This window comes from Balaenoptera borealis, assembly GCF_965194805.1.
Source record: "Balaenoptera borealis genome assembly, chromosome: 11".
NCBI classification, from domain to species: domain Eukaryota; kingdom Metazoa; phylum Chordata; class Mammalia; order Artiodactyla; family Balaenopteridae; genus Balaenoptera; species Balaenoptera borealis.
Window position 1 is genome coordinate 38,630,923 of NC_138868.1, and position 25,486 is coordinate 38,656,408.

The following is a 25,486-nucleotide window of genomic DNA, read 5'->3' on the forward strand; positions in this document are numbered from 1 at the left end:
ACTGGTGGTGATGTGCAATAATAATGACTAATATAAATGACCATGAGGAACTTTTATGGGTAGTAGAAATTCAATTAAGATAGAGTACCCACTCTTGCACTGTATAATAAGACAACGAGGATCTGAAGATGAGTCTGCCCTCAAAGACTTGGACTTTGTTAGTGGACAGGCTAGTACACACACGGAGTCCAAGGTAGAAGGTAGGATGTCTGGGCACCAAGGAGAAATGGGGGCTTGGATTAAAATGCTTAATCCAAGCACTTGGATTAGGGGAATGATTTCCTGTAGAAGAAATTACTGCCTGGCTTCCTGTGAAACGAGGGCTCTGCACTTTGCCCTCGGGAATGTAGTATGATGAACTTTTCACCTTAAAAATGAAAAACAACCTGATAATCAGAGAGATCCTGGGCATTGCCTTTTGCAAGCCTTTCATCTTAGAGTTGGAAAAAACTGAAGCCCGAACTAGCAGTGGATTTGCCTGCTATTATCAGAAGGGCAAGTCAGTGGCAGAACAGTTTTCTGACTCCAGTCCAGTGCCTTCCCACCTGATGAATCAATCGTTTAAGCTCACTGGCAAGATCTTCGTACTTCTTCCCCTCCCTGCACCTGCGCTCTTAGTCTAAGGGCAACTGTCAAAGACCTGCCAATCTTATCCCGGCTCAGAGTTTCCACCCTCGGAACAAGACTGCACTCTTGGAAAGATTCACAACATAATGAACTAGTGTAAAAACACTGGCCATTTGAAGAGAAGAGCACAAAACTGCACAAGATTGCTCGGCCAGCCGAGCTCTATCCACGCCCAACCTCGGTCACCGACCTCGGAAGTGACGTAAGGGAAGCGGAAGCGCTGGCGTGGTGGTCGACTTCCTGTTGGTAGAGGCTGGGGGGTGGGGGGCCGGCTCCGTGGTGTGCGACTTTGTGGGGCGGCCTGGGGCAGCCCCGGAGCGGCTGACCCTCTGCCTGTGGGGACGGGAGTCGCAAGGCGGCCGCCATGGCGGGGTCGGAGAGCCAGCTCAAGAAAATGGTGTCCAAGGTGAGGCCGCGGCGCGCTCGCCTCTCGGCGCGCACCCACCGCTCCCTTCCGCGCCGCCGGGGCCTTCCCGACCAGCCTAGCGAGCCCCCCCGGGCGGGCCCGAAGCCCCGGGCAGTGCCCGGCCGCCTCCGCCGCCCCAGCTCCGTGATGTCTGTCGCCCGGTGCCGGGATCCTGGGCCGGGGCCGGCGGGGGGCGGCGACGGTCAACAAAGGCGCGGAGCCGAGGCTGCCTGCCACCTGCCGCCCGCCCTCCTCTTTTCAGGGAGAGAGTTTGGAGCAGTCTTTGGGGTAGTATAGTTTTCGTCTTAGTTTTTATCAACACAAAGAGAGGGTTGTACTTAAAACTCGGTCATGGGCACTCCTCCACTTGTGTCCCAGTGTAGGGTTCGTCCGTCTTCGCCCTTCCCTCCCGGCCCCCGGAGATTGTGTCCTTTTCAGTTTGTATTCCTCACGCAGCTCAATAGCCGACCCGCGGGAGATCATAACTTTTGGTTGAATTGGCTCAGTTATAAGTAAAAACGTCCTGAGAAGCCAGAATACCGGTACCTCCCTACATCGGGTGAAATAAATAGAATTCCATTACCATTTCAGGGACTTTGATTTGCTAAGAGTGACTACCTTTAATTGTATGCTACTTATAACGCGGAATTATTTGCTTTAAAATTTTTAATCTTCATCGTTGAAGACCGGTGTATTTTTTTCATTTTTTAAAAAAGCAGGTAGGCATTTTGTATTTAAAGCCATGAGTTATTCTGACAACTACTTAAAATGTGGCACCTGATACCGGAGTGAACTGGGTGGTTTTTTTGTTTTTTGGTTTTTTTCAGTTTACCAAAGCTAATTGGAATAAGATGTATGTGAAATGGTTGAGTGTAGAATCTTCTCCAGTTAAACGATTAGCTTTACATACTTTTGTCAAAACAAGAATGGTAGGAAGCAAAGAAGTTTAAAGTTTTCAATAGTATTAAAATACACTATTATGTATGAACTTATTCCTTTGAAAAATATACTTTTTCCTCCAGTAAAATCATCCCTATAGTCTTTGATGGAAGAGCAGATAATCTCTAAAGAGAAAGTGATGGTTTTTTAAATAAAGCTTCTCTTGATTGTTCTAATCATATCTTCTAGGCTTCTGATTTTCTTTCTTTTTTAAAAAAATTGAGGTACAGTTGATTTGATTTTCTTTCGAAAAGTAATTATCCTTAATTGTAGAGGAAGTTTTAGGGAGCCCTAGAAGATTGTGGCAGAGGTCTATGTTGTAACATTTATATATTGCTTTTTTTAAAAAGTATGTTGTTTTATATACTATGTAACTGAAGAGTATCTGTTCCGTACCATTTTTTTTATCTTTAAAGTTGATAACATTGCCCTTAAGGTTTATACCTTAATTTATATGTATGAAGGTATTTACATACAAGGACAGGAATATTCAAATATTGGTTGTGAATTTTAAAAACCATAATTAGTTTTCCTAAACTTTCTGTAGAGGAACCTGCCTTCAAAGACAGAGGCAGGACATCTTTAGAAGATATTTTATACCTCCACCTGTCTTTTCCCTCCACCCTCTTCATATCCTAAGAACAAAAAAGGACATAGGGAAGAGGTGGGAGAGGGCATTCTGTCCTTCTTTTGGTTCTTGGCCCAGTATCTGAAAAACTGAGTCTCTTACAAATGGTGATGTCCGTTCTGAGTATCAGCATGTTTTCTCTCCAGCCTGTGAATAGATAGATAGGTAGGAATAGTAAGTAGGATAATAGAAGCAATTTGTGGAATTTCTTCCTCCTGGTGGAGGGCTAGCTTCAGGTGTTATCCTTTCAGTTGGATGTGGTCCAGTGTAGGCATTGGTAGCCAGGACCTTGGACACATTGCTAGGGTGATGGTCCTTTACTCTTTATCTGATTCTGGGACTTCCATCACCCAACATGTTACTTTGGGCCACCTGCTTTGACTTACGTCTTTTTTGAGGTATAATTGACATAGAACAGTATATTATCTTTTTATATATTACTACAGGTATTTTTTTCCTTTGAGCATTTATTTTAGCTCCCAACTTAAATACAGCTTTTAGTTTAACAACCTCTCTGTCATTGTTTTTGCAGTTAAGAGAGGTATATTTATACTATTGGTCCATCTTGCTTTACACAAATAACTTTTATATTTTTCATACAGACAACTACCTGTATTCTTACATGCTATATCTACAGCATTCCTAGAGGTGGAGTCACTACTAACTAGGTAGGAGAGAGCTGGCACATTAAAGATTGTAATGCACTTCACACTGTTTTAGATTCTAGGGATACAACAGTGAACAGACAGTGTGGAATTTAAATTCTATTAGAAGGCAATAAACAACTCAGTAAGTACACTAAGTAGCATGTTAGAAGGTGTTAAGTACTTTGGAGAAAAGTAAAGCAGGAAAGGGTGATAGAGTGCTCAAACGTGAGAATAGGATAGGTTGCAATTTTATAGAATAGTAAAGGAAGGCCTTCCTGAGGTCTATTTGAGCAAGACCTGAAAGAGGTGAGGAAGCAAACTGGAACAATCTGGAGTAAGAACATTCCAGGAAGAAGGAAAAACAAGCACAAGGGCCCTGAGACAGAAGCTTGTCATGCATGATAGAGGAACAGCAAAGGGAGCTAAGGGGGCTGGACTGCAGTGAGCAAGGGGAAACAGTGCTGAATAAAGGGGTGGTAGATTTTGGAGGGTCTTGCAGGCCACTGTTAGCACTTTGGCTTGTACTTGGAGTATGGTGGGAAGCCCCTGATCTGTTAACAGTATAGCTCTAGCTGTTGTGCTGAGACTAGACTGTAGGAGGTTCAGTAGAGTGGAAGCAGAGACAACTCTAAGGAGGCAGTTGTAGTAACGTCAGTGTAGCTATGAAGGTAGTGAGGAGTGATCAGGTTCTGGATATTTTTGAAGGTAGAGCTAACAGGGTTTTCCGACAGACTCACTGTGGATGTGTAGGAAAGAGAGGCATCCAGGATAATGTCAAAGCTTTTGTCCTGAGCAACTAGAAGGATACAGACATGGAAGACTGTAAGAGGCATAGATTTTGGGGGGAAGAAAAGGAGTTCAGTTTTGATCATGTTAAATTTGACATTCATTAGATATCCAAGTGGAGATATCAAATTGGTAATTGGATATACATGTCTGGAGTTCAGGAAAGAGGTTCAGACTGGAATTTTTAAATTTGGGAGTTATCAGTGTACAAATGTTATTTTAAGCCATGCATGGAGATCACCAAAGGAGTGAGTTGAGATAAAGAAGAGGACCAAGGACTGAGCCCTGGGGCTCAATATTATTAAGATAAGAGGTTAGGAGAAGAGAAGGAACCAGCAAAGACACTGAGAAGGGGCAGCCACAGAGAGGAGAAAAAGAAGCAGTGGTGTCCTGCAAATCAAGTGAAGAACATGTGTTAAGAGAAAGGAATTGACTTGGTTAAATGCTGCTGTGATAGGTTAAGTAAGATGAAGACTGAGGATTGGCCGTTGCATATGGCCATGTGTGGCAGTTAATGGTGACGTTAATGAGCAATTTCAGTGAAAGTGGAAAACCCTGATTGGAGTGGGTTTGAAGAGAATGGGTCTGGTCTTTGAGCATCAGTGGTTAACATCACGGAGAGATACCTAGATGTCATATGCTACTTGATGGAAAAACACCATCATCTGTGAAATGATCTTGCCAGAGAGAGGGGAAGACAGTGGAGGAAAAAAAAAGTAAAATTTAGAAAAAAATCATGACAAGATCATAACTTCCAGATCCAACTACTAATTCACAAGAAATACAAAGGGAATAGGAACATATATATTAAACTACACCAAGAGGATGCAGTTAGCAAAATCCAAACTGTGGGAGCTTCTGTAGGACAAATGAACCGATTTCTTCAACAAGTAAGTTTCAAGGGGTTAAAATAGAAATGGGCCCACTGATGAGGAGATAAATAAAATGTGTTATATCCATATAATGGAATATTATTCAGCAACATGAATGTACCTTGAAAACCTGCTAAGTGAAAGAAGGTAGTCATAAATGACCACGGACTATATAATTCCATTTATATGAAATGTCCAGAATAGGCAAATTGATAGAAACAAAGTAGATTAGCAGTTGTCTAGGGTGAAAGGGGATGTCGCTGGTGGAGTGAGTGGGTGATTGCTACAGGGTGTGCGTTTCTTTTGGGGGTGATGAAGATGTTCTAAAATTGATTGTGGTGGCGGTTGTACAACTCTGAATGTACTAACAGCCACTGAGCCTTACGTAAGTCACTTTAAATGTGTGAATTATATGGTATGTGAATTATATCTCAGTAAAGCTATTATCAAAAAAGAGGGGTGGGAGAGAATCTGTAGATTAAAAGAGGCCTAAAGGACATTTTAACAGATTGAAATATGTGGTCTTTATTTGGATCTCCATTCAAACAAACTAAAAAAAAAAAATGACATGAGACTGCATATTTTATGATATAAGGAAATAGTGATTATTTTAGTGTGATAATAGTATTGTGGGCTTCTTTTTAAAGTTCTTATCTTTTAAAGATACGTACTAAAATATTTATGGGTAATAGGATATGATGTTACCATTTGCTTCAGAATAATACAGGAAGAGGGAAAGGTGAATGAGATTATAGATTAAATAAGATTGGCTATGAGTTGATTGTTGAAGCTGGGTGTAGTGCTGAAGCAGGGGATTTATTATACTGTTCTACCTTTGGATACCTTTGAAATGTTCCATAATAAAAAGCTTTAAGAGGAGAGAGTAGGAAGAGAGCAATTACAGTCAGCAAAAGTAGGAAGCTCCTTGCAGGAGTTTGCTGTAAAGGGGAACTAAGAGAAGTTTGGTTGTAGGTGGAGGGGGAAGGGAGGTAAGGAATGTTTTTGTGGGAATAAGACAGGAGAAAGAAGAATATGTGTGTGGTAATAGTACTGATCCCATAGCATGGAAAAATTGGTGCTTCAGGACAAAAGAGGTCAAGAACTGCTGAAGAGATGCCTTTGAGTAGACCTGGATTTATTTCCTAATTTTTCTTGTATTTTCTCCCTTACTGTCTGTCACTGTCTTTTGTGCTGGTCTCTGAGATTTCTTTGACTTTATATTCTTTTTTTTTTTCAAGTAATGGACTTTTTTTTTTTTTTTGAAGTTCTTATTTTTTTCCACAATTTATTTATTTATTATTTTATGGCTGTGTTGGGTCTTCGTTTCTGTGCGAGGGCTTTCTCTAGTTGTGGCGAGCGGGGGCCACTCTTCATCGCGGTGCGCGGGCCTCTCACCATCGCGGCCTCTCCTGCTGCGGAGCACAGGCTCCAGACGCGCAGGCTCAGTAATTGTGGCCCACGGGCCCAATTGCCCCGCGGCATGTGGGACCCTCCCAGACCAGGGCTCGAACCCGTGCCCCCTGCATTGGCAGGCAGACTCTCAACCACTGCGCCACCAGGGAAGCCCTGACTTTATATTCTAATCCTTCTATTGGATGTTTTATTTCTACTCTCACTTTTTTTTATGTCCAAGAGTCCTTTCTTTTCTGAGTGTTCTTGTTTCATGGATACAATATCATTTCTTCTTTCTTTGAAATTTTTAATGCTAATTCTTTTTGAAGTTTTCTTCTGCTCCTTGCATTATTTTTATTCTTAGTTCCTTCTTTCCGTTTCCGTCTGTGACATGTTTCTTGGAGTCTTTCTTTTTGGAATAGCTGACTGTTCCTTTTTAAGAGAGAAGCACTAAAAGCTGATTGGAAGCTTTGTGCGTGAATGGAGCTTGTCAGCTGGTGAGCTTCAGTGTGTTGTGAACAGATGGGGATCCCCATCTCCTGATTTCCTAATCTGCTAAGAGTGTGTAAGCAAGGTTCCTAGTTTTCCTGGACTGGAGCGGTACAAGGCAGTGGTATGAGAATACAATACAGCACGTGGTAAATTGCAAAATAGTATTGACGATGAATGCTGGAGAGGGAGAGATCGTTTTGGGCTAAAGGGAAGTCTGGAAAAGGATTCATTGAGAAGGAAAGTGATGTAAACTAGGTCTTTGAGAATGATTAAGATTTGATTTGGCGGAGGGCCTTTTAAGTTGGAAAAAGAGCTAAAATGGAGGTAAAAGTTTGAATAGGTGGCAGGAGAAAAAGCTACTGAGGTTCTTTCAGTCTTTATTTAATTAATGTTAATGATCACTCAGAACCATTATACTTTTAAGAAGAGTGCTATTAAGAAAATAAGATTTTAAGAAAATTAACCTAGCAGTAAAATATGGGCATTGGTTTTAAACTAAATTCATTTGTAATTTTCCTTTTCAGTACAAATACAGAGACCTAACTGTACGTGAAACTGTCAGTGTTATTACTTTATACAAAGATCTCAAACCTGTATTGGATTCATATGGTGAGTTTATATAATAAAAATATCAAGTACTATACTTTGAGTTTACTCTTTTTGTTAATAATTGTAGGTTTCCCATTTTCCCTTTAAGTTTGTTGGTTTTTTCATTGTAGGACTAACCTTCACCTAAAAAAAGTTGTGAGAGATAGGAAATTACAAGATCTAATAATAATATATTATATTTGTTTAGTTATTTTAAGTTTTAATATACTACTCTAACATAGAACTAATGCAAATTTAGAACTAGAGGTGATGTTAAAAATAGTTTAGTCCATCATTTCCCAAAATAGTATCCATAGTTGTGAAGAATGTTGCTTTGGGGGCATGGGTAGAGGGGATTCTGAGGTTAAGTTTGAGCACTTATAGATTAAACAAAATTAAATGGGTTTCTTTGCAACAAGATTTCTCAGAGCCTTTAATATGCTAATGTGTCATTATGCCTCACCAAGGGGGGAGAGAATATAATACATTGTTCAGTATATTCTAAAGTTAATTAACAAGTGAACCTTTTTTCTCTCTAGAACATCTCTTTATATTCTTAGGAACACATTTTGTAAAACTATATTCTGGACTATCCTTTTCATTTTATAGATGAAGAAAACACTTAAAAACTATTGTCCTTAATTCTGTAGAGTAGGTAGCTGACAATTTGTGTCCACCTTCTATTGAGATGAAATAAAGTTGTGATTTAAGTAAGAAATGACAATATTGAGAGGGTTTTTTTTTTTTTTTTTTAACAGTCTTTTTGGCCCCACCAGTCCTAACATAATCTCTCCAACCCCATCTCCTGGTAAACACCAAATGTGCCAGGGCCAAGGGAAACCCATGCTGCCTCCTGCCCATTGTGAGGCCCTTGGCAGTGAGGGCAAAGAGCTGAATTTTGTAGCTGAGACTCTCACTCGAAACTCCACTTGCCCCCAGGGCTTTGTAAACAGGAGCCTGGTGAGAGGCAGCACAGGGGAATCAATCCTGAATTTCCTGAACAACAAAGTCATGAACCGGAAGTCTTCTCCCAAACTAGGGCATAATTCTCCTTCCTGTCCACATACTGTACTATGGTATTTAGATCTGCAAAAAAACTCATATTACCAAAATTAGAGTTAATTTAAAAATGGCTTCAATGGGGGAATAAAGTGACAAAGGCTAGAACTTTATGGTAAGTGTATAGTTTTTACTGAAAACTAAAAGAGTAAATGTTGATCAAAACTGACAAAGACTCCAACATCATTGAACGAATATTATATATACAGCCACACAGCCTGGACCAAGTCTAAACCATTGTCATCAACATGCTTTTAGAGTAAATATAACCCTAAAATTAAATACGGTGGTCTTTTTAAAATACAAGATCAGAATAAATTACAGCACAGTTTATAATTGTTAATAGTAGGTAAAAGAACTGAGGTGTTCTTGTACTGCACATTACAGCCTTTCCTCTATGTAATACAGTGTTAATTCCAAATCATTATTACAGATAATAGCAGTCCATGTAACACAAAGTATGTGCCCTAGTTATTCAATCAATTATAGGTAGGAAAACTTGTGCGATGTGAGAAATATTTGTATTAAAAGAAGATGTCCGTATTTGACTGTGAAAACTTTTTTCCTTTTTCATACTGTGGGATACTACATTGGGATTGAGAATGACAGTGAGTGGGAATAAACATCCGAAAATATTAGGTTAATATTTAATATGGTGTCAGTTAATAGTGATTTTTAAGTAATTTTATAATCATGTTGGTTGGGGATCCAGAGCTCATATTATTGGGACTGTAGCATTAACATTTAATTTTCCAAGTAGTTCATAGCATCTTTACTCATTCAAAAGCTGATCCCATTAAGTGAATCAACAAAGGATACTTTATTATTGGACAAAATGTATGAACATTAACAAGTTAGTCCCTTTCAAGGGTAATAATGTGTTTTAACTGTTGTTTCTGAAACATAAGAATAACTTATGTGGGAGTATCTGTGAAAATGCTTGTTGATTAACTCATTATTCTTACCTTTTAGTTTTTAATGATGGCAGTTCCAGGGAACTAATGAACCTCACTGGAACGATTCCTGTGCCTTATAGAGGTAAATGTCTTATGTGATTCATGTTTCCAGCATAGATGCATTTTAATTCACATTTAGTTGCCAAAGAATTGTAGGTAATTAAGCTTGCTTTCTTGTGACTTTCATGATAATATAGAAACTTCACCTCCTATTCTAATTGAACTTCATTTGGCAGCAGCACCTAATATTTTCAGCTTTTTTCCCCTACTTCCTTACCAAGATATATCAACAAATAAGTGCCTCAGTGCACTGGAAGAGTTTGTTTCAGAGAATCAAAGAATCTTAGAACTAGAAAGGGATCTTAGCTGCCTCCTAGTTCAGCTCCCACCCTACTCAAACTTATCTGACAATGGGAAGCTGTATAGTATAGTGACTAAGATAGAGGCTTTACAGTCAGGGCAGAGTAGGGTTTTAGTTCTCCCTCTGTAATCTATTAGTTTTGTGACAATGGGCATCTGTAACATTTGGATAATAGTACCTAACTCAAAAGAATTCATTTGTAATAATGTATGTAAAGAACTTAGCACAGGGGCTGGTATATCAAAAGTAGCTATTATTTATGGTTGTAATGCTGATGATGGATAATTACGTCTCTGTTAGTCAGCCACCCTCTGCTGGAATACTTACAATGATAATGGAGCATTCAGCTTCATGAGCAACTGTGGACAGCTCTGTTTGTTAGTTATTCCTTGTGACTAGCTAAGACCTGTGTCTCAGTAACCTACCCGTTGATTTTATATAGTACCTGCTATGCGTGGGGGAAAAGGGCTAGGGATACAAAGGTGAATAAAGGATGTACCTTCTCTGGAAGAACATACACAAATAGGGGAAACAGGGAATAAATAGATATTTACACTATTCTATACCTGTTATAGAATAATGAAATATAAAGGTGCTGTGAGATTATAGAGGAGAACAAGAACACGTGGGAAGGTCATCAAAGAAATGACGTTCAAATTTGGTATTAAAGGATGAGTGAACCATTCATAACAGAATGGACATCCCAGGCAGAGGGAAAAAACACTTGAACATCAGCATTTTATAGAGCAAATACGAGTAAAATTCAGGATTACTGACTGCCTTTACCCCAGGACATAAGCTCTGGTGAGGGAAAAAGGTATGTGGGAGAGAGAAGGAGGCAGAAGACTATCGTAGACATAATTAAAGACATTTATTATTTTTTTCTTCCAGTTTTATTGAGATGTAATTGACATATAGCACTGTATAAGTTTAAGGTATACAGCGTAATGATTGACTTCATACATCAAGAAATGATTACCTCAGTAAGTTTAGTGAACATCTGTCATCTTATATAGATACAAAATTAGAGAAACAGAAAAAAATATTTTTCCCTTGTGCTGAAAATTCTTAAGTTTTCATCAAGTTGCGATGTTTACTCTCTTAACAACTTTCATATATAACATACAGCAGTGTTCATGACATTTATCATGTTGTACATTACATTCCCAGTACTTAGTTTTTTTTTTTTTTATTTCTGGCTGCGTTGGGTCTTCGTTGCTGCTCGCGAGCTTTCTCTAGTTGCGGCGAGCAGGGCTACTCTTCGTTGCGGTGCGTGGGCTTCTCGTTGCAGTGGTTTCTCTTGTAGCGGAGCGTGGGCTCTAGGCGCACAGGCTTCAGTAGTTGTGGCACCTGGACTCAGTAGTTGTGGCGCACGGGCTTAGTTGCTCCGTGGCATGTGGGATCTTCCCGGACCAGGGTACGAACCTGTGTCCCCTGCATTGGCAGGCGGATTCTTAATCACTGCGCCACCAGGGAAGTCCCCTTGCTTATTTTATAACTGGAAGTTTGTACCTTATGTCTACTGTCCTACAATTCTCCCTTCCCTCCAGCCCTCACCTCTGATAACCACAAATATGATCTCTTTTTCTGTTTGTTTGTTTATCTGTGTGTGTTTGAAATATAATTGACCTATAACACTGTGTTAGTTTCTGTTACACAACATAGCAATTTGATATTTCTATACCTTTCAAAATGATCAACATGATAAGTCTAGTTACCATCTGTCACCATACAAAACATTACATAATTATTGACTGTATTCCCCACACTGTACATATCATACTGTGATTCATTTATTTTACAGCTGGAAGTTTGTACCTCTTAATCTCCCTCACCTATTTCTCTCCTCCCACCTTCTTCCCCTCTGGCAACCACCTCTTCTTTGTATCTATGAGCCTGTTTCTGTTTAGTTTTGTTTGTTCATTTGTTTTGTTTTTTTAGATTCCACATATAAGTGAAATCATACAGTATTTGTCTTTCTCTGTCTGACTTGTTTCACTTAACATAATACCGTCTAGGTCTATCCATGTTGTCACAAATGGCAAGATTTCATTCTTTTTTATGGCTCAGTAATATTCCATTATGTATATGTATACCACATCTTCTTTATCCATTCATCTATCAGTGGGTACTTAGGTTGCTTCCATATCTTGGCTATTGTAAATAATGTTGCAGTGAACATAGGAGTGCATATATCTTTTCAAATTAGTGTTTTCATTTTCTTCAGATAAATAACCAGAAGTAGAATTGCTGGATCATATGGTAGTTCTATTTTTAATTTTTAAGTAATCTCCATACTGTTTTCCATAGTAGCTGCGCCAATTTATATTCCCACCAGCAGTGCACAAGGGTTCTCTTTTTCATACACACACACACACACACACACGCATACATATATGTAAATTTTATTTAAACTAAACCTTTGTTCCTTCACCATTTTTTTGTACAGCACAGTTCCTAAGCCTAAGTAATTCTGGAGAATCCATCATTTTCACAAAGCAAAGAATTCTAGATGGTGGAAATAAAGTTATGTTTTATGTATTAGGATATATTTTATTGGAGTCTTTTTTTTTTTCATTGTAGAAGTAGTTTTGGGTGAAAAATAAATCCGAAGTCCCATAACTGATTTCTTTAAGTGAATTTTATGTGTATATACTTTTATGAAGTAAAACTGTTTCTGAGTGGGGGAAATGTATCTGAATTATGTTAGGTGATTCAAATGTTTGCTTGGGACACTGGGCTTTAACCTTAGGAAGAAAAGTCTTTGATTTATGTTCAGTATATTAACTATCAGATCCTTTGAAACACTGTTCATTTTGACTTATATATAGTCAAATTTCTCAACTGAGAGAGATTCTATTACATAAAGCAAAAAAAAGGGGATGACATCATTGATTCTGAAACTAACACTGAAAATGCCATATTCATTGGTCAAGCTGTGGCCACCAGTCAGCATCTGTTTGACACTTGGATTAGGTCTTACAGTGTGACTTTTGGCAAGGGAATTTCAAGTCTAGCATATCACTTTCTGAAAGGACACCATTATCTATGGTCTTCCTTCTGTATCCTTTACCAGTGAACTTTATTAACTGAAGCGACAAGAGTCAAATAACAAAGAATGGCTTGAACCAAAAGATAATTTGTGAATAATGTTTTTACGGCAGTAAGTACACTTACTACACTGGCAGAGTAGTAATTAATTAGCTCCTTAATCCTGCTCATGTATTTTACAAACTGAAAATTTGAAACTGATGTTAAACAGAACTTTGAAACATAAAATATTTGTTGTGATTTTTTTAAAAAGTGTTGCTTAGTTGTAACTCTTTCTTGCTTACCTACTAAGCCATTATTGAAAAATAATAAAAGTAGAGTAACTGAAGTTTCTCTTTCTTTCTCAGGTACTACATATAATATTCCAATATGCCTGTGGCTGCTGGACACATACCCATATAATCCCCCTATCTGTTTTGTTAAGCCTACTAGTTCAATGACTATTAAAACAGGAAAGCATGTGGATGCTAACGGGAAGATATATCTTCCTTATCTACATGAATGGAAACACGTAAGTATTAACAGAGTGTTCTGTGAATTCGTTGTATTTTATATGTTTTGTTCACTAGCATTTACTTTCTGTTAACTCTCAAGGAGGATTAAAGGAGAATAAATTCACATAAGATCACTAATCACTGACCTGGGTAATTGAAAAAGGCTCTTTAAAAGAAACATGTCTGGACTTCCCTGGTGGCGCAGTGGTTAAGAATGCTCCTGCCAATGCAGGGGACACGGGTACAAGCCCTGGTCCGGGAAGATCCCACATGCTGCAGACCAACCAAGTCCACATGCCACAACTACTGAGCCTGCACTCTAGAGCCCGTGAGCCACAACTACTGAAGCCCATGCTCCTAGAGCCCGTGCTCCACAACAAGAGAAGCCACTGCAATGAGAAGCCCATGCACCGCAACGAAGAGTAGCCCCTGCTTGCCACAACTAGAGAAAGCCCCCATGCCACAATGAAGACCCAACGCAGCCAAAAAGAAATAATAAGTAAATGAATTTATAAGAATAAATAAATAAATAAATAAATGAAACATATCTTATATTTCTAGAGAACTTGGTAGTTTATAGAATACGCATAGTCACTATTTTATTTGCTTGAGTTGAACCTTTAAGAATAGATAGAATTCACATATGGGAAATGCATTTAAAACATATTGGGGGGCTTCCCTGGTGGTGCAGTGGTTAAGAATCCACCTGCCAATGCAGGGGACATGGGTTCGAGCCCTGGTCTGGGAAGGCCCCACATGCTGTGGAGCAGCTAAGCCCGTGCACCACAACTACTGAGCCTGCACTCTAGAGCCCGCGAGCCACAACTACTGAAGCCTGTGTGCCTAGAGCCCCTGCCCCACAGCAAGAGAAGCCAGTGCAATGAGAAGTCCATGCACCGCAACAAAGAGTAGCCCCACTTGCTGCAACTAGAAAAAGCCCGCGCTCAGCAACGAAGACCCAACGCAGCCATAAATAGATAGATAGATAGATAAATAAATTTATTTATTTATTTGAAAAAATATATATATTGGGTTGGCCAAAAGGTTCAGTTGTTTTTTTCCATAAGATGGCTTTAGTAGCACTTAGTTGTCTTTAACTTCATTCGAAACAATTTTGTTAGATTGTATGTGATAGCTGTCCTATCAACGTGCATTTAAAAACACATCAAAATTGGTGGATTTTTGTGTCGCCATTCATTTTAATATTGAAGATGGAAGAAAAACAACATTTTTGGCATATTATGCTTTATTATTTCATGAAAGGTAAAAATGCAACTGAAACGCACAAAAAGATTTGTGCAGTTTATGGAGAAGGTGCTGTGATGATCGGACGTGTCAAAAGTGGTTTGCGAAGTTTCATGCTGTAGATTTCTCGCTGGATGATGCTGCATGGTCGGGTAGACCAGTTGAAGTTGATAGCAATCAAATCAAGACGTTAATTGAGAACAGTCAACATTATACAACGTGGGAGATAGCTAACATACTCAAAATAGCCAAATCAAGCATTGAAAATCATTTGCACCAGCTTGGTTATGTGAATCGCTTTGATGTTTAGGTTCCACGTAAGTTAAGCAAAAAAAAACTTTCTTGACCATATTTCCGCATGCAATTCTCTACTTAAACGTAATGAAAACGTTCCGTTTTTAAAATAAATTGTGATGGTAGGTGAAAAGTGGATACTGTACAATAATGTGTAACGGAAGAAATCATGGGGCAAGCGAAATGAACCACCACCAACCACACCAAAGGCCGGTCTTCATCCAAAGAAGGTGATGTTGTGTATATGGTGGGATTGGAAGGGAATCCTCTATTATAAGCTCCTTCAGGAAAACCAAACGATTCATTCCAACAAGTACTGCTCCCAGTTAGACCAACTGAAAGCAGCCCTTGACAAAAAGCATCCAGAATTAGTCAGCAGGAAACACATAATCTTCCATCAGGATAACGCAAGACCGCGTGTTTTTTTGAAGACCAGGCAAAAACTGTTACAGCTTGGCTGGGAAGTTCTGATTCATCCACCATATTTTTTTTTTTTTTAATTTTTATTTATTTATTTATTTATTTTTTAACGGCTGTGTTGGGTCTTCGTTTCTGTGAGAGGGCTTTCCCTAGTTGCGGCGAGTGGGGGCCACTCTTCATCGCGGTGCGCGGGCATCTCATTATTGCAGCCTCTCTTGTTGCGGAGCACAGGCTCCAGACGCACAGGCTCAGTAATTGTGGCTCACGGGCCCAGTTGCTCCGCGGCATGTGGGATCTTCCCAGACCAGGGCTCGAACCCGTGTCCCCCGCATTGGCAGGCAGACTCTCAACCACTGCGCCACCAGGGAAGCCCACATCCGCCATATTTACCAGACATTGCACCTTCAGATTTCCATTGATTTCCGTCTTTACAAAATTCTCTTAATGGAAAAAATTTCAATTCCCTGGAAGACTGTAAAAGGCACCTGGAACAGTTCTTTGCTCAAAAAGATAAAAAGTTTTGGGAATATGGAATTATGAAGTTGCCTGAAAAATGACAGAAGGTAGTGGAACAAAAGGATGAAAACGTTCAATAAAGTTCTTGGTGAAAATGAAAAATGTGCCTTTTATTTTTACTTAAAAACAGAACACACTTTTTGGCCAACCCAATAGTATACTGGTGGCATATATTTGTGAAACTGTTCAAATCTCATTACTCCAAGTGTTCCTATCAAGAAGTAATACTAGTAAGAAACTTCTGTTTCTGCCTCTGATGGTATAGCTCTGGCAGTTTCTATCCAAAAAAATGCTAGAAAAGCCAAAGTACAAACAACATCTGTGGAAGGCTCTGGAGAACTGTTGAGGCAATTAGGACTTGAAGGGCCAAGATCCTTGCTGCAAAGAGATGAGTCAACATTCTGCCAGTTTTCCCTAAGAGTATTTACTGATTCTTGGTACAGAGTGAGAGGCTGAGAATCTGGGCAGAGGGCATTAGCTAGAGGCAAAGAAGACTGCACAGTTGCTAGCACTCTCACAGGGCTGAAAAGACAACAGTTGCTGTTCTGTCTGCCAGGCAGCCAGTATCTTAGGAGCCAGGATTTGGGAGAAAAGGAAGCTACAAAGAAGCGAGCCAGATACTTTGAGTTTCCCCCTTAAGGGATATGCTGAATTCCTAAATTTCAAAGACAAGATGCTAAAAAGCTAAGCAGAAAGCCTCTGAAATTCATAGCCAAGTTCTCAGCAGTCTTAGGTTGAGGAGGCAGTATGAGTTTGGAACCACTCAAAAGGAGGAGGGGTATGAGTAAACATCCTAGGCTCTCAGTTGGCACCACTGGAGGAATACACCCCATGAGTGGGAACTCAGGCAGAATAAGCCCTATAAAACTCCACCCTTGAATCAGTTCAGTGCCTGATTATATTAAGGTGATTCTCACGGTATCTGCTGGCCATAGGATAGAGTGAACTGTTGCTGGAAGAAGATAATATATAGAGCCTTGTCTAATTTTTCACGAAGTGTCCGATGCACAATTTTAAATTATCAAGTACATCAAGAGACAGGACAAAGAGGGAAAAAAGACAGTAGAAACAGGATACCACCCCCCAGGTAACCCAGTTATCAGACACAGACTTGAAAATGATTGTGGTTAGTATGTTCAATATGGAGAATTAATTGTAATATAATTATATTTAAAATGAACCAAATAGAAATCTTAGAACTGAAAAATAGAATAATAAAAATTAAAAACTCAATAGAGGGACTTCCCTGGTGGTGCAGTGGTTAAGAATCCGCCTGCCAATGCAGGGGACACGGGTTCGAGCCCTGGTCTGGGAAGATGCCACATGCCATGGAGCAACTAAGCCCGTGTGCCACAACTACTGAGCCTGCGCTCTAGAGCCTGCGAGCCACAACTACTGAGCCCACGTGCTGCAACTGCTGAAGCCCACGCACCTAGAACCCATGCTCTGCAACAAGAGAAGCCACTGCAATGAAAAGCCCGCACACCACAACGAAGAGTAGCCCCCACTCTCTGCAACTAGAGAAAGCCCGCGCGCAGCAACGAAGACCCAATGCAGCCAAAATAAAATAAATTTAAGAAACAAAACAAAAAAACTCAATAGATGGGTTTAATAGCAGATTAGACTCAGCAGAATAGAGAATTAATGAACTGGTTTATGAATATGTTATATTTTTAATGCTGTTGACGTAGGAATAAACCTTACAAAAGATGTACAAATCCATTATGGAGAAAATTCCAGATTTTATTGAAAGATATTAAAGAAGACTTAAGTCAAAAAAAGAGAACCTTATTCATGGATTGGAAGACTCAGTATTATAAATATGTTGGTTCTTTACAAATTGATCTATTTCTTAACAGAAGTGTTTGTTTCTTTGCGTATTTGTTGATTTTGTAAACTTGATAAGCTGAATCCAAAGTTTATATGGAAATGCAAAAGATTAAGAATAGCCAAGAAGAATAAGGTGGAAGGGACTTGCCCTAGAGGTATCAAAATGCATTTTAAATAACTAGTAATTAAGATGGTATGGAGAAATATTCAAATGGATAGATGGAACATAATAAATAACCCAGAAAAAAGATCCACTATACAGACATACCTTGGAGATATTGCGGACTCAATTCCAGACTACTGCAGTAAAGCAAAATGTTGCAATAAAATGAGTCACACAAGTTGCATGGTTTCCCAATGCATGTAAAAGTTATGTTTACACTATACTGTAGTCTATTAAATGTGCAATAGTGTTATGTCTAAAAAAACAGTATTTATACCTTAATTAAAAATACTTTATTGTATCTTATAATAAAGCATAATAGAATATGAAAAAGAATATATATATGTATAACTGAATCACTTTGCTGTACAGCAGAAATTAACATTGTAAATCAACTATACTTCAAGAAAATAAATTAAAAAAAAATACTTTATTGTTAAAAAATGTTAACCATCATCTGACAACGCAGGGTTGCCACAGACCTTCAATTTGTAAAAACTGCAGTATCTGCAGAGGACAATAAAGCTAAGCACAGTAAGAAAAGGTATGCCTATACATAAACACTTGACGTATAACAGTGGTGTTATAGTAGGTAAGTGGGAATAAGATTAACTTCAGTCATGGAGTTAGGACAGTTAGATTCCTATTTGTATAATATACAAAAATCAATTTCAGGTAGATTGTGCAAGGCAAAAAAATAAGACTTTTAAAACATAATATAGGAGACTGCCTTTCATGATCTTGTAATAGGTGAGGTTTTTTTTTAACAAGATGGAAAACTTTTACTATAAAGGAAAAGACTACTAAATTTTACCTTGAGCTTATGCAGATTAAGAACTTCTGTTCATGAAAGACACATTAAAAAGTGTGAAAAGACTAACCACAAACTGAAAGAATATACTTGTAGTACTTAACACCCACAGGGTAACATCCAGAACATAAAAATAACTTTTGGGAATCATTAAAAGAAAGAAGCCCAATAGAAAAATAGATGAAACTCTTGAACAAGTACTTCACAAAAGAGAAATCCTAATGGCCAGTAAACATATGAAAAGATGTTTAATCCTGCTAGTAGTGAGGGAAATATAAATTAAGACCATAACGAGATACCATTACATGCACATTAAATTTGCACTACCAGTTGACAACGCTAAGGGTTAGAGAGGATGTGGAGCAAAGGGAACTCTTAGACACTGCTGATGGGAGCGAAATTGACACAACTACTCTGGAAATTAGTTTGGCATTACCTAGTACAGTTGTAAGTGCCCATGCCCTATGTCCTAGCAGTTCCACTCCTTGGTATGTACACTAGAGCAGGGTTTCTCAACCTCAGTGCTACTGGCGTTGTGGGTTGGATAATTCTTTATTGTGGGAGAGCTGTTATGTTCATTATAGGATGTAGGATCCCTGGCCTTTATCCACAAGATGCCAGTAGCATGACACAGTTGTGACAACTGAAAATGTCTCTAGACATTTCTAAATATCCACTGGGAGACAAAAATAGCACCCCCAGTTGATAACTACTGCACAAGAGTAACCCTTATGGGCTTCCCTGGTGGCGCAGTGGTTGGGAATCCGCCTGCCAATGCAGGGGACACGGGTTTGAGCCCTGGTCCAGCAAGATCCCACATGCCATGGAGCAACTAAGCCCATGCGCCACAGCTGCTGAGTCTGTGTTGGAGAGCCCGTGAGCCACAACTACTGAAGCCTGCACGCCTAGAGCCTGTGCTCCGCAACAAGAGAAGCCACTGCAATGAGAAGCCTGCGCACCACAACGAAGAGTAGCCCCCGCTCGCTGCAACTAGAGAAAGGCCGCGCGCAGCATGCAACTAGAGAAAGGCCGTGCGCAGCAGCCAAAAAAAAAAGAGTAACCCTTGCACATACATACTAGGAAACAGAGCAAGAATGTTCATGGCAGCATAAATAACCAAAGACTGGATACAACCCGTATAACTGTTAACAACAGGAGAGTGAATAAAGAAGTTGTGTATTCATTCAGTGGAACACCATACAGCAATTAAAATGAATTTATAACTATACTCTTTAACAGGAATGTATCTTACAAACATTGTTGAAATAAGTCTCAATAGAATCCACAGTTTGATTTAATTCATATGAAGTTCAGAAACAGAAAAAATTAAACATACTGTTTAGAAAATTGTTTATAAGGTAGTTTAAAGAAAAGAATGATTATCTGCTAAGTCAGAGAAGTGGGTAACTCTATAGAATAGAGGGGGATGCAGTCAGGAACTTGTAAGTTGCTGGCAATCTTCTATTTCTTAACTTGGATGATAGCTACACAAATACTTTCTTTATTGTTACTCTTTAAAGTTACATATGTTTTATACATTTCTGTATGTATGATATATTCCACAAATCTAACAAAAAAGACATAATGGTAGCTAACTTTGGTATGGTATTCAAGGTTATATCATGGAAGGTCCTGATTTTTAGCTAAGGACTTCGTCCTGTAATAGGCAGTTGGGAGTCATTTTAGATTTCTGAACAAAAGTAAGGCATTAAATGCAATGATTATTTGGTATAATGTCTGAAGTGTACTAGATAAATACATTAATTAGTTTTCTGACTGAAAATCACTAGCTGCTCTAAAACATAAAACCCCAAATACTAGAGACAACACTGGAAATTTCTTGCTCACATAATAGTCCACTGGGAGTCTTCCTCACTGGCAGGCAGCTTTCCCTCACTTGAGTTTCAGGGACCAGGCGCTTTCCAGTTTGTTGTGCCACCATCTCCCGGGGCTTCAGAGTCCTCTGCATCAAGGAAGACAAGCAAAGAGAGATTGGTGGCCCTCCTTCTTGTGCACCTTGGCTTAAAAGTTAAATCTCTTCTGCTTATGGTCCGTTGGTAAAAACTAGTTGCAAGAAGGACTGGAAAATGTAGTTTCTGCCTAAGCAACTGATTCTCAGCAGCAACTGAGAATGGTATAATGGGAGGGGAGCGTGAACTTTTATAGAAAATTCTCTCAATCATAATCAGTAAGTAAAACTAGAAGCCGCACAGAAGGCTATTGCAGTAATCTAGCATGGCACAGAACGTGAACTAGGGCTGCTCTCATTTATCTTGATCTTACTAATTCAATTGCTTATTAATCCTAATCCTGAACATGTATCATATACTGCTTAGAATGTAAAATCTGTCCTTTTTATTGCTTGCTGGAAAAGCTAACAAAAAGGGATAGAGAAGAAAGCAATTTTGCTCTTTAAGTTTTCAGGGTTTTCAGTAGGAAAACAATTTTATAAAGATACTATGTGTTTCAGTTGACCCTTAGGTGTTTGAGCTAAAATAAACTAATATTCTTGCTACTTTTTTTGTATCCTGTATCATTCTGAATTAGTCATTTGTCATTCTGAAATATTCATGACCTGTTGCTTTATAATAGGCCTGGAAGTAGGTATTAACAATTTTCCTTCCTTCAAAGACTTTAATGTGGAAGGAATGGTATGGTAAAGAATTAAAATAAAATTTGTCTTGACAAAACTATGGTTATAAGACTGTATAAATGGAGTACTGATTCATACTACAAACGTGGATTAACCTTTGAAAATATGCTAGGTGAAAAAAGGTAGACACGTATTGTATGATTCCATTTACATGAAATGTCCAGAATAGGCAAATCCAATGACAAAATAGATTTGTGGTTGCCAGGAGCTGAGGGGAGGGGGAAATTGGAAGTGATCACTAATAGGGACAGATTTCTTTTGAGGATGATAACAATATTCTGGAATTAGACAGTGGTGATGGAGAAAAACCACTGAACTATACACTTTTTTTTTTTAAATTTATTTATTCTTGGCTGCATTGGGTCTTTGTTGCACGCGGGCTTTCTCTAGCTGTGGCGAGTGGGGGCTACTCTTTGTGGTGTGCGGGCTTCTCGTCGTGGTGGCTTCTCTTGTTGCGGCACATGGGCTCTAGGGTGTATGGGCTTCCACACTTGTGGCGCGTGGGCTCAGCAGTTGTGGCACTCAGGCTCTAGAGCGCAGGCTCAGTAGTTGTGGCGCACGGGCTTAGTTGCTCCGTCACATGTGGGATCTTCCCGGACCAGGGATCGAACCCATGTCCCCTGCATTGGCAGGTGGATTCTTAACCACTGCACCACCAGGGAAGTCCTGAACTATACACCTTTAGATGGTAAATTTTATGGTATGTGAATTATATCTCAATTTTTAAAGTGCCTGATTTTAAAATCATTTTATGATTTAGTTGGGGAGTTTTGTTGGACTAAATAATTAACAAGAGATTAAATTGTGTGATTCTCAATAGCAACCCCACACACACCAGCCATAATCTCCAGCCTACACTCCTTGGTGCTACACAGATACTGTACATGTTTACTCCCTGTCTCAGCGTGTAAGTTTACAGACAAACATAAGAAGGGTATTGGAATAGTGAGAATCAGCAAGTTTTCATAAGAAGCTTTCTGAAATGTTATCTGTTGTCACTGTCCATACGTTGGGACAGAATGGAACAAAATTGGTGCTTTGGAAAGTTGAAAGCTGCTGGTAAACTCTTCTATCAGGAGAAGGGAAGTTACGAAGATGATTAGCTGATCAAGATAATTGAGTAATCCTTCAGAACCTGATGAACTAATGAATGAAGTATGTGAGGTGAGATATACACAAAATATAATGGGTGAAAACAGAACCATCAGATAAGTCAGTTTGAACAACTTTGCCTAGCATAGTTTGTCTTAAATTAGTGATCAATAGATACTTGAGAAAAAAGTTTAGCAGCCTTTATGGGATACAGGCACTCTCTTTGTAACTATGGTATTGGAAGGAAAGATCCTTTAATAATTTATATCTTTTGTACAACAATCTAGTGATTTCTAAAATGGAGTCTACCTATAATTTCAGAGTGCATAATACTATCTTTAATAAAAATTAATCTAGGAACACGTGTTTCCAAGGTAACATTGTTATCTTTTAAAGGCCTTAAATAATATTTGTGACTACTGCTTACATCTATCCCTGAGTTCGTACCAGAATCCTTAATTTGTCCACTGGAAATATAATAAATTTTGGTTAGCTGTATGGAGTCAAGTGAAGAACAATACCATCTGAATTTTGCAGTATACTGCTTTGGCTAGTGCTGTTTTTATATACATGAAGTAGCAGCCTTGGTACACATAAATAATAAGTAGAAATCACCTAGCTGTATTAAATTAATTAAATGGAATTTTCATGTTTGGGGTCCTACAATGGAAATTGTCGAGCTAAGTTGAAAACAGATAAGAAATGGCCAGACTTTTGCTTATTGCCAAAAAGTAAATCTGTAAATGACTTAAATTTGTTTTCCGTTTTTAGCCACAGTCAGACTTGTTGGGGCTTATTCAAGTTATGATTGTGGTGTTTGGAGAAGAACCTCCAGTCTTTTCTCGTCCTACTATTTCAGCATCCTATCCACCATACCAGGCAACAGGGCCACCAAATAGTAAGTAGAACTGAGATTTGATTTTTAAACTCATATAAACAAAAGAAAACAAAATCTTGTAAAAAAATTTTTTTTGATGACTTCACTTTGCTTTTTAGCTTATCAAGTTAGTGGATTTTTTGGAGGTATTCTGAGGCCCCACATCTGCATGTACAGATTCCCAACAAAGACTGGCATTTGGGCTTTCGTTTGTGGGTAGAAATCTAACTATGGGTGTGCTGGATTCCAAAATGGAAGAGAAAGAATGCTGGAATAGAGCTGGAATTTTTTTTTAATTATGCATGCCATGGAATAGCTTTATTCGATCCGTTTGGAAGCAGATACAACTTGAAAGGCAATCTGACCTTTTCTTTGCAACTCCAGGATCAGTGCTGTAAATGAGAATCAATTATAAAGTAAACTATATCATTCACATTCAGCTATTCTGGGTGTACACAATGGACATCTAGCTCTCAGCTTTCTTCTCTTGAGTACAACCAATTCATGATTTTACTTTGAGTGGAGAGGGTGGGGGCATGGAGTCAATATCAATTCTCCCCTAACTGGTGTACATTATCTCTATTATTTCTGGGTTTTTCAAAAATAATTCTTACTGATACTTTAAAATCACCCTGGATAATTGAGAGTTGGTTGTACTTACTTGTTTTGACTTTACTAAACCTGTTCATTGTGTTTTGAGCTGTGATTTTTTTAAACAAATTTTGTTTAAGATAATTAACCAGACTTAATTTATCTTGTAAGTTAGATTATGCGAGCTTTCATTTTCCTCCCGCTGAAAATTATCCTCTTCCTTTTTAATCCATTCTGCCTTGAGGAGCATCTTGACTAACAAGCTGAATGGGAATCTAACAGAACTTTCTGAATCCATTTCCTTTTCCTTCCCTGCTTTCCCAGAATAAGCTTGGTTGTAGCATTTTGTTGCTCTTTTAATAAAGATTCTAGGGATTCTTTTGGATCAGAAATTTGTTTTCATCTTAATAAATTCTGTTGACTTTAATATCCAAGGTTAGATTATCTTGCCCATCTAATGTTGAAATGCAAAATATTTCCTAGATCATCGTTCACATTTATTTGCTCAAATAACATAGCCAGTGACCACTTAAGATAAAGGTAACCTTTTCAGAATGTTAGTCCCCTAAGCAACATTTTTTTCCTAAATTTCTTTTAGTTTTATATTAACGTTGGAAGTGCAGCATTCAAGAAAGAGACCTCACTAAAGAGATCACTGTTACACTTCCATTTTGCACTCACTCACTATAAATCACATTAAACAATATAGAGCTAATATAAGTAAATTACTAAAAGAGACCAACTTATTGTCTATCCATTACAGTTTTAATACTTTTTATACATTTAAATGATATTCATTATTATTATGTATGACTGCAAAGAAATGAAATTCTGAATTCCGTCCTACACCCACACATCAAGGAACAGCCCAGAAATTTGGATCCATACTTAAACAAATACGATCGTCTAGTTAAGAAATTATATACTTCTGTTATTATTATTATTATTATCATTACTGTAAACATTTTTCATCTCTGGTTTTAGGACGACTTTTGAGCTAGCTATAAGTCACACTAAAAAAGTGTTGTGCCCAAACCTCATTTTTTGACAATTAACAGTAAGAGTCAACATTTATTCAGTGGTAACTATGAGACACAGCTAAGCACTTCATATTAGTTCTTATTTAATCCTTATAATAACCCCATATATTATGCTTATTTGTATTCCATTTTATTCTGGCTCTGAAATTACTTCACCTCATTATCTGCTTCCTTACCAGTCTTGGACTCAACTTTTGTTGTTTCCCAAAATCAAAATTTGAAGATTTTGGTCAAATTACTAGCTTTTCAGAACCTTAGAAAGGAAAATTGCCTATAATTATGAGGAAATTGCTTATAACTGTGAAGTGGTGGTTTATATGTGTTTAAGAGAAACTGGAATGGGGAGAGAAACTAGTAATTGACTGTATATGTTGCTGACACCTAATAGTGGCCTCATCTTTTGATGTTCATAAAGATCAACTGTGTTTTGGCCCAGGAAGAAATGTTTTATGAGATCTAGCAATTACGACATTTTGGGAGGTTTTTATCCCTTTATGAAATAACATTGAACATCATCCTTAGCTTCATTATACTTAAGAAAAAATTTACTTATGACATCTATAGATTCATCCTAACAAGAAGACTATGAACACTGATACTTGGGGATGTAAGCTCAGCAACTCTGATAAAGACGTTTAAGGCCCTTAGTCAGAGCC

General features: G+C 38.4%; 1 protein-coding gene across 2 annotated transcripts in view; it reads left to right on the plus strand.

Annotated features, from left to right (window-relative positions):
- Nucleotides 1–856: 856 nt before the first annotated feature.
- The window catches only part of TSG101 (tumor susceptibility 101), a 49,606-nt gene continuing 24,976 nt past the window's right edge, over nt 857–25,486 (plus strand). Inside the window, exons 1-6 of one of the 2 annotated variants that reach the window (XM_082342486.1) lie at nt 857–1,033; nt 7,314–7,398; nt 9,409–9,474; nt 13,152–13,315; nt 23,094–23,220; nt 23,319–23,345. In XM_082342486.1, the coding sequence (XP_082198612.1) occupies nt 992–1,033; nt 7,314–7,398; nt 9,409–9,474; nt 13,152–13,315; nt 23,094–23,220; nt 23,319–23,345 (511 nt within the window). In that variant the 5' untranslated portion in view covers nt 857–991. The remainder of the gene's footprint in view (nt 1,034–7,313; nt 7,399–9,408; nt 9,475–13,151; nt 13,316–23,093; nt 23,221–23,318; nt 23,346–25,486) is intronic. The other variant, XM_082342487.1, reaches the window with a different exon arrangement.